This window comes from Rhinoraja longicauda, chromosome 36, assembly GCF_053455715.1.
Source record: "Rhinoraja longicauda isolate Sanriku21f chromosome 36, sRhiLon1.1, whole genome shotgun sequence".
Taxonomy (NCBI): domain Eukaryota; kingdom Metazoa; phylum Chordata; class Chondrichthyes; order Rajiformes; family Arhynchobatidae; genus Rhinoraja; species Rhinoraja longicauda.
The window spans coordinates 1,762,347-1,772,586 of NC_135988.1; the positions used below are offsets into that span (position 1 = coordinate 1,762,347).

At 55.4% G+C, this 10,240-nt stretch overlaps 1 protein-coding gene across 6 annotated transcripts in view; it reads left to right on the forward strand.

Moving 5' to 3' along the window:
- The window catches only part of dmtn (dematin actin binding protein), a 75,947-nt gene extending 68,981 nt beyond the window's left edge, over positions 1-6,966 (forward strand). For all 6 annotated transcript variants that reach the window (XM_078428788.1, XM_078428791.1, XM_078428793.1 and 3 more), the window contains 2 exons: positions 3,157-3,237; positions 6,311-6,966. In XM_078428788.1, coding sequence (XP_078284914.1) covers positions 3,157-3,237; positions 6,311-6,424 — 195 coding nt within the window. In that variant the 3' untranslated portion in view covers positions 6,425-6,966. The remainder of the gene's footprint in view (positions 1-3,156; positions 3,238-6,310) is intronic.
- The last annotated feature ends 3,274 nt before the right edge of the window (positions 6,967-10,240 follow it).

Below are 10,240 nucleotides of genomic sequence, written 5' to 3' on the forward strand. Positions count from 1 at the left end.
GCATAAAGCCCCGACTCGTGACTCTCCTGCCATGACCGATGAAGAAGAGTCCCGACCTGAAACGCCATCCATCCATTCCCACCCCAGATGCCGCCCGACCCGCTGAGTTCCTCCAGCACTGTGTTTAATGCCAAATGCCCCTTCCCCACAAGGTGCCCGCAGATTTAGGGGGGCGAGTGGCCGGGGTGGTGCAGGGCCCAGGTGGTTGGAGTGGGTGCAGTGGGTGCAGAGGCCAGGTGGGTACAGAGAGTGCAGACGCCAGGTGGGTACAGAGGGCGGGTGGGTACAGAGGCCGGGTGGGTACAGAGGCCAGGTGGGTACAGAGAGTGCAGACGCCAGGTGGGTACAGAGGCCCAGGTGGGTGCAGTGGGTGCAGTGGGTGCAGACTCCGGGTGGGTACAGAGGCCCAGGTGGGTACAGGGGCCCCGGTAGTTCGGGTAAGCACTGGACTGGTGGTGGGCGGACATCTGGCAGCCCCCTGGTGCAGGAACGCGAATCGCAGAAGTCCCGATGAGGTGACGATTGGTCCTCATCCACCTGTTCTGCTGCCTTGGTGTAACTGTGCGCTGCGATCAACAGTTCTGTGTTCATCAGCGTCCCTTCATTCTCTGTCCACCACCTACCTTTCTGACTTTCCAAAATGCGTTCCCTTGCATTTGTTGGGATTAAATTCAATCTGCCAGGTGCACCGTCCGACTTCCCAGCCGACTCGTCCTCTGTAACCTGACACATTCTTCTTCACCATCCAGAACTTTCCTGGTATCGGCAAACTTACTCATGGTAACTCTGACATCCACATCCAAGTTATTGATGTCTAGTTTATACCATCAATAATGATGGTCCCAGCACCAATCTCTGCTGTACACCGCGCGACTTCCAGTCCCATCAACGCCCCTCCACCATCACCCTCCTGTCTCCCATCACCCAAATAAATATGGATCCAATTAGCCAGCTCTCCTTGGACCCCATGTGCCCAACATTCTAACCAGCCGACTATGTCTGGCCTTGTCTCGTCCATGTAAACAACGTCTATGGCCTTGCCACCACCAATCACCCAGGCACCTCCTCACAAAATTACCATCTAAGTATTGAGATGGGAATCCCTGTACAGAAAGACAAACTGAAGTCTGAAGAAGGGTCCCGACCCAAATGGTCACCTATCCACATGTGGCAATGCACTGCAGATGCACGGTTTACGCCGAAGATAGACACAAAATGCTGGAGTAACTCAGCGGGACAGGCAGCATCTCCGGAGAGAAGGAATGGGTGAGGTTTCGGGTCGAGACCCTTCTTCAGACTGAGTGTCAGGGAGAGGGGGAGATACAGAGATAAAGAAGTGTAAGAGACCAAAAGAGATGCAGATTAAGGAAAATGTAGAATAGACCAGTGTTACCTATGAGAAGGTGACAATACAAACAGATAAAATGTAATCAGAGGGACTGTCAGACTGGTGGGAGATCTGGGCAGGGATGGAGAGGGAAGGAAAGCAAGGGCTATTTGAAGTTAGAGAAGTCAATGTTCATACCGCTGGGGTGTAAGCTGCCCAAGCAAAATATGAGGTGCTGTTCCTCCCAATTTACACTGGGCCTCACTCTGACAATGGAGGAGGCCCAGGACAGAAAGGTCAGTGTGGGAATGGGGGGCAGATATAGTGTTTAAAAGGGTCACCTATCCATGTTCCCCAGAGATGTTGCTGGACCTGCTGAGTTACTCCAGCACTGTGTATCTCTTTGTAAACCAGTATCCACAGTTGCTTGTGCCCTCTGATACCCCTTGATTAACCAAAAGTACATCAATCCCATCTCTCTAAAGTAATTTCCCTCCCACTGCCATTTTGGTTGCAGCAGCCTCTCTGCCCTGACGTCACTTGCTGTGGTCTCTGCTCACTGCTGCTCACGTTTAGGATGCTATTGTAACCCTCCTCTTCCCAGCAGCCAAGGCTGGAGTGCCTCCCGCACTGTCCCATCAGCGGGCAGTACCCGGGGTTCAGTGGTGGGGCAGGGAGGGTGAGGACAGACTTCCTGGTCTGATCATTGCTGGAGATTGGGGGAATGGGCAAGCACGAGCAATCTATCAAGGCCATGGTGGACGAGCGATCTATCGAGGCCATGGTGGACGAGCGATCTATCGAGGCCATGGTGGACGAGCGATCTATCGAGGCCATGGTGGACGAGCGATCTATCAAGGCCATGGTGGACGAGCGATCTATCAAGGCCATGGTGGACGAGCGATCTATCAAGGCCATGGTGGACGAGCGATCTATCGAGGCCATGGTGGACGAGCGATCTATCGAGGCCATGGTGGACGAGCGATCTATCAAGGCCATGGTGCTAGAGGATATCCACCTCACCCATCCATGGAACACAGGCACAGTGTGCAGGAAAAAACTGCAGATGCTGGTTAAAATCAAAGGTAGACACACAGTGCTGGAGTAACTCAGCGGGTCAGGCGGCATCTCAGGAGAGAAGGAATGGGTGACGTTTCGGGTCGAGGCAATGTCTCGCCCCCTCCCCTGACATCAGTCTGAAGAAGGGCCTCGACCCGAAACGTCACCCATTCCTTCTCTCCTGAGATGCTGCCTGGCCCGCTGAGTTACTCCAGCATTGCTTGTCTACCTTTGAACTTAGGTACATCACAGGAACCGGCCCTTCGGCCCACAATGTCTGTGCCCAGCATGTTGCCAAGACCAACTCTCACCTGCGTCCAGGTGATCCACACCTCCCCATTCCCTGCATATCCATGTTCCTATCCAAAAGTCTCTTAAATGCTTCTGTTTCCAACACCACCGGGTGATCAATGATCAGCGTGGACTCGGTCGGCCGATGAATGCGTTTCAATGATACTTCTCTAAACTAAACTAAGCTAAACTAAACTAAAGATAGAAGCAAAAAGCTGGAGTAACTCAGTGGGACAGGCAGCATCTCTGGAGAGAAGGAATGGGTGACGTTTCGGGTCGTGATGGTTCTAAACTAAACCAAACTGAACTAAACTGAACTAAAATGAACTGAAATAAACTGAACTGAACTAAACTAGACTGATGATCCAGGCGGTGGTGGCATCTGTTGCACGCGCCACGCTGAGTGTAAACTGTGCCCACACTATGTGGTGTGGCAGGACGAGTGGGCTGTACCTAACGCTGCCCCCCACTGTCGGCAGATTTACCCGTACCAGCTGCTGAAGGGGAGCAGCATGAGGAGCATCAACCTGCCACACGGAGTGGACCGTCCCCGGCTCGAGGTAAGGACCACCCCGGCAACACCGGCACAGGGCACTGGCGTGGGCAGGATCACCAGCATGTTACATAGAAACATAGAAAATAGGTGCAGTAGTAGGCCATTCGGCCCTTCGAGCCTGCACCACCATTCAATATGATCATGGCTGATCATCCAACTCAGTATCCTGTACCTGCCTTCTCTCCATACCCCCTGATCCCTTTAGCCACAAGGGCCACATCTAACTCCCTCTTAAATATAGCCAATGAACTGGCCTCAACTACCTTCTGTGGCAGAGAATTCCACAGATTCACCATTCTCTGTGTGAAGAAATGTTTTCTCATCTCGGTCCTAAAAGACTTCCCCCTTATCCTTAAACTGTGACCCCTTGTTCTGGACTTCCCCAACATCGGGAACAATCTTCCTGCATCTAGCCTCTCCAACCCCTTAAGAATTTTATATGTTTCAATAAGATCCCCCCTCAATCTTCTAAATTCCAGCGAGTACAAGCCGAGTCTATCCAGTCTTTCTTCATATGAAAGTCCTGCCATCCCAGGGATCAATCTGGTGAACCTTCTCTGTACTCCCTCTAAGGCTAGAATGTCTTTCCTCAGATTAGGAGACCAAAACTGCACACAATACTCCAGGTGCGGTCTCACCAAGGCCCTGTACAACTGTAGCAGAACCTCCCTGCTCCTATACTCAAATCCCCTCGCTATGAATGCTAACATACTATTCGCTTTCTTCACTGCCTGCTGCACCTGCACACTTGCTTTCAATGACTGGTGCACCACGACACCCAGGTCACGTTGCATCTCCCATTTTTCTAATTGGCCACCATTCAGGTAATACTCTGATTTCCTGTTCTTGCCGCCAAAGTGGATAACCTCACATTTATCCACATTATATTGCATCTGCCATGCATTTGCCCACTCTGCATCCTCCTAGCATCCTCCTCGCAGCTAACACTGCCACCCAGCTTCGTGTCATCACCCAGCTTCGTGTCATCGTTGCCAGGACCAGAGCGTGTGGCTAATGGGGAGAGGTTGAGAGGGCTTGGGACTCTATTCCTTGGAGCGCAGGAGGATGAGGGGAGATCTTATAGAGGTGTACAAAATCATGAGAGGAATTGGTCTTGCCCAGAGTAGGGGAATCGAAGACGAAAGGACATGGGTTCAAGGTGAAGGGGAAAAGATTTAATAGGAATCTGAGGGGTAACATTTTCACACAGAGGGTGGTGGGTGTATGGAACAAGCTGCCAGAGCAGGTAGTTGAGGCTGGGACTATCCCAACATTTAAGAAGCAGTTAAACAGGCACATGGATAGGACAGGTTTGGAGGGATATGGACCAAACACAGGCAGGTGGGACTGGTGTAGCTGGGGCAAGTTGGGTCGAAGGGCCTGTTTCCACACTGTATCACTCTACGACTCTGTGACAGGTCAGTGTGGGGCACAATGAAGTCAGAAACAGCCTCAAACTGACGGGAGGTCGACACACACTGGCCCAGGCATCGTTCTTTCTGTCAGTTGTCCACACAGATTTGTGAGTAGGGTTGCCAACTTCCTCACTCCCAAATACGGGGCAAAGGGTGACGTCACCACCCCGTGCCCCACGTGACCTCACCCAGCCAGTGGCCTCATGCTCCCACTCCACCAATGGCGGCCGCCCGGGCCGGGAGCACGTGGCCGCTGGCTGGGTGAGGTCACGTGGGGCACGGGGCGGTGACGTCACCCTTTGTCCCGTATTTGGGAGTGAGGAAGTTGGCAACCCTACTAATTCAGGACAAGGGCGGTCCCGTACGGGACAAACTAATTTAGCCCAAAATACGGGATGTCCCGGCTAATACGGGACAGTTGGCAACTTAGTAAGGCCACAGTTCAAGATGTAATCAGAAGGACAGTCAGAGGTGAAGTTAGACAACTGGTGCCAGGTCAAAGTCGTACAAGTGCTTGTGCTGATCCTGTTGGGAGGAATTTTAGGAAAAAGTAAAAGAAAATATTGAACAGGATGTGGATGAAAGGAACTGCAGGTGCTGGCTTACAAAAAAAAACAGTGCCGGAGTAACTCAGTGGGTCAGGCAGCATCTCTGGAGAACATGGATAGGTGACGTTTCACAGAGTGCTGGAGTAGCTCAGCGGGTCAGGCAGCCTCTGTGGAGAACATGGATAGGTGACGTTTCACAGAGTGCCGGAGTAACTCAGCGGGTCAGGCAGCCTCTGTGGAGAACATAGAAAGCTAATTCTGAAAAAGAGTGAAGGTTCTTCTTCAGTGATTGTAGTGAGGGTGAGAAAGCTGGAAGAGAGGAGGGGCAGGACAAACCCTGGAAAGCGATAGGTGGATACAGGTGATGGGAGGTGGGTTGGGGGGGGGGAGGGTTTGATTGTCAGATGGGTGGACAAAGGCCAAAAGATGTGAGATAAGGAGATTAGAGGAATGAACTGTCGAGCCCAAGGGAGGGATATGGGTGGAGAGTAGAGGATGTGCACCATCAAAGATCTGGGGGTATTTACATGGGATTTTGAAGGTGGCAGGTCATGTGGGAAAGGCTGTTGAATTAGGCTCCTCGGCCAAATACGCGATGATCTTGAGTGAGCAGGGGAGGATGTTGTGGGTTTACAGGTCGCTGGTTTGGGCTGGGGCTGGGGCTGGTTTGGGCTAGCCGACTCTGTGTCAGACCCGGGCCCAAGGCAGTGAAGGTGTGGGAGACTCAGCAAGAGGTGGGACAGCGATGAGGTGCCGCGGAGGACGAGATATGCTGGATGTAGAGTCGTAGATATAGTGTGGAAACAGGCCCTTCGGCCCAACTTGCCCGCACCGGCCAACATGTCCCAGCTACTCGAGTCCCACCTGCCCGCGTTTGGTCCATATCCCTCCAAACCTGCCCTATCCATTTACCTGTCTAACTGTTTCTTAAACATTGGAATAGTCCCAACCTCAACTACCTCCTCTGGCAGCTCGTTCCATACACCCACCGCCCTCTGTGGGGGGAGGGGGGGGAGGGAGTGTGGGGGGCGGGGGGAGGTGGGGGGGCAGGGGGGAGTGTGGACATTCTGTTTGCTGTTGCTGGGGTGCTAGCGTGTCTCCCTGTCTCCCACAGCGGCACCTGAGTGTGGAGGAGTTCCGGCAGGTGTTCGGGATGGGCATCCAGGAGTTTGACAGCTTGCCCCAGTGGAGACGCACTGAGCTGAAGAAGAGAGCCTGCCTCTTCTGACCCACCAGCCCCCCCCACCGCACACCCTGTGTGTGCATGCGTGCGTGAGTGTGTGTGTGCACGTGTGTGTGTGTGTGCGTGCGTGTGTGTGAATGCGTGTGTGTGAGTGTGCGTGTGTGTGCTGGCAGGCTGACCCTCGCTTGCAGTGCCCCCCTTCCACTGGTGATGACCGTCGCCCCTCCCCTCGTTGGCAGTGACCACCCCCCCCCCCCGGATCGTCCAGTGGTCCCAGTCCATAGCCGACTCTGATCTCTTTGCCCCTCTCCTCTACAAAGTCCACTCCTGATGCCCGGGGGTGGCGCTGATGTGAGGGGAGGGGGGTTCTGATTTGAAATGGGGCTGTGCTGCTTGCCCGCACTGACCACACACCCACCGCTGCCCGCTCACGACCCCTCACCTCCACCCCACTGCCCACTCTGGGTGATGCACCGGGCACCTCGTGGTTCAACGTCTGCCTGTGCCCAACGCACCCGCCACCCCGCCCGCCCATCACCCCGCCCGCCCGCCCCTGTGTCACCCCCAAACACAGGGCAAAGGGTGACGTCACCGCCCCGCGCCCCACGTGACCTCACCCAACCAGCGGCCACGTGCTCCCGCTCCACCAATGGCGGCAGCCCGGGCCGGGAGCACGTGGCCGCTGGCTGGGTGAGGTCACGTGGGGCGCGGGGCGGTGACGCCACCCGTATTTGGGAGTGAGAACATTGGCGACCCCACTAATACGGGACAAGGGCGGTCCCGTACGGGACAAACCAATTTAGCCCAAAATACATTATGGGATGTCCCGGCAAATACGGGACAGTTGGCAACTGTACCTGCTGCCCCACCGGGCAAGGGGCAGAGCCTGCCCCATCCGCTCCGTGTGTCTGTGCCCAGCCCCCTCCTGACCCTCTATGCCCTGCCCCCCCCGACCCTCTGTGCCCTGCCCCCTCCTGACCCTCTATGCCCTGCCCCCGACCCTCTGTGCCCTGCCCCCCCCGACCCTCTGTGCCCAGCCCCCCCTGACCCTCTGTGCCCAGCCCCCCCTGACCCTCTGTGCCCAGCCCCCCCTGACCCTCTGTGCCAGCCCCCCCTGACCCTCTGTGCCCAGCCCCCCCTGACCCTCTGTGCCCAGCCCCCCCTGACCCTCTGTGCCCTGCCCCCGACCCTCTGTGCCCTGCCCCCCCCTGACCCTCTGTGCCCTGCCCCCGACCCTCTGTGCCCTGCCCCCCTTGACCCTCTGTGCCCAGCCCCCCCTGACCCTCTGTGCCCAGCCCCCCTGACCCTCTGTGCCCAGCCCCCCCTGACCCTCTGTGCCCAGCCCCCCTGACCCTCTGTGCCCAGCCCCCCCTGACCCTCTGTGCCCTGCCCCCGACCCTCTGTGCCCTGCCCCCCCGACCTTCTGTGCCCCCCCCATCCACACGTACCCATCCCCCTAACCCATCGCTCTGTCTCCACGCACCCCTCAGTTGCTCTGTGCCCGTGTCTTGTACCCCAGCCGCTTTGTGACACCCTTCTTCCCCCCCCCACCCACCTCTATGCCCCCTAGCCCCTTTATCCCGTGCCACCCCACCCAGTCACTCTGTGCCCTTCCCCTCCCGTGCCCAATCTCTGCCTGCACCACTCTGTTTCACACTCCCCCCAGCCCCCCACCCTCCCTCCCCCACCCACTCTGTGCCCCCACCCCCGGTGCCCGTTCCCTGTGCCAGGGTCCCCGACCACACTTGCTGCCCACACACCCCCTCAGCTTGTTCTCCACCTCTCCCCTTTGACCCAGAATAAACCCGCTTCGTCCAAACGCTCTGTGTCCTTTGTTAATGGTGATTATTATTATCGGATGAGGATGACTTTAAACAAGCAGGTAGTGGGTGTGGGAGGGAGGGAGGGAGGGTGGGTGTGGGAGGGGGGGGTGAGGGCAGAGTGGGGGTGGGGGGCAGAGTGGGTGGGGGCAGACCCTGAGCTGTGCCCCCTGCTGCATCAAGTGTGCTGTGCCATGCAGCATGGAGCAAGCGGAGCAGCGGGTAGATCTGCTGCCTCATGGCGCCACTGACCCGGCTTCCATCCTGACCACGGGTGCTGTCTGTACGGAGTTTGTACCTTCTCCTTGGGACCGCGTGGGTTTTCACCGGGATCTTTGGTTTCTTCCCAAAGACGCACAGTTTGTAGGTTTAATGTCTTGATATAAATGTAAAACATGTCCCCAGTGTGTGTGGGATAGTGTTAGTGTGCGGGGATCGCTGGGCGGTGCGGACTCGGTGGGCCGAAGGGCCTGTTTCCGTGCTGTACCTGTAAAGCAAACTAAACTTCCTAGTGTGTGTACAAACGGCCAATAAAATGATGAAACTTATTCCTTCATTGATGAGCGGGAGGGAGCAGTGTTTGGTGCCTGCTCAGTGTCTATGCTGTGGGACAGGATTACCCTGGTGTGGGGTGGCAGGGAGCTGGGCACACTGTGCCCAGGGGTGACCGTGACTGCCCCCTGACTGCCCCCTGACTGGCCTTGGGGGGCTGAAGGTCGGCTAAACACGTCACGTAGAAACATGCAGATGCTGGTTTACATCGACACCAGACACAACGTGCTGGAGGAACTCAGCGGGTCAGGCAGCATCTGTGGAGGAAAGGAACAGGTGACATTTCATCAGACAGAGTCAGGGAGGGGGGAACAAGAGGTATGGGAGGGTCCAGAATAAAGCAGAGCCTGCATCCATGACGAAGGGAAGGTGGAGCCCACAAAGGTCCATTGTTGGCTGGGGACGGGGACGGGGGGTAACGAAGGAATACACACATGAAATTAGCAAGAGGACTGAGGGGGGGGGGGGGGGAGGACAAGGATGCAAGGATCACTTGAAGTTAGAGAAATCAATATTAAACCACTGGGTTGTAGGCTGGCCAAGCGAAATATGAGGTGCTGTTCCTCCAATTTGCATTTGGCCTCACTCTGACAATGGAGGAGACCCAGGACAGAAAGGTCAGTGTGGGAATGGGAAGGGGAATTCAAGTGTTTGGCAACCGGGAGATCAGGTAGGTCCAGGCGGACTGAGCGAAGGTGTTCAGCGAAACGGTCAACCGGACTAGGTGTGGTCTCGCCGATGTACAGGAGTCCACATCTTGAACAACAGATACAGTAAATGAAGTTGGAGGAGGTGCAAGTGAACCTCTGCCTCACCTGAAAGGACTGCCGGGGACCCTGGATAGAGTCGAGGGAGGAGGTATCGGGACAGGTGTCATGTAATTATGTATTGTCTTTCTGCTGGCTGGTTAGCACGCAACAACAACCTTTCACTGTACCTCGGTACACGTGACAATAAAACTAAACTGAGGTGTTGCACATCCTGCGGTTAGAGACAGAGTGATACAAGGTGCAAACAGGCCCTTCAGCCCAACTTGCCCACACCGGCCAACATGTCCCAACTACACTAGTCCCACCTGCCCACGTTTGGCCCATATCCCACCAAACCTGTCATTTCAGGCAGCTTGTTCCATACACCCACCACCCTTTGTGTGAAAAAGTTACCCCTCAGATTCCTATTAAATCTTTTCCGCTTCACATTAAACCCATGTCCTCTGGTCCTTGATTCCCCTACTCTGGGCAAGAGATTATGTGCATCTACCCGATCTATTCCTCTCATGATTTTATACATCTCTATAAGATCCCCCCTCATCCTCCTGCACTCCAAGGAATAGAGTCCCAGCCTACTCAACCTCTCCCTATAGCTCACACCCTCTAGTCCTGGCAACATCCTTGTAAATCTTCGTTGCACCCTTTCGAGCTTGACAACATCTTTCCTATAACATGGTGCCCAGAACTGAATATCTGTACACTAAAACTATCGTTTGTTT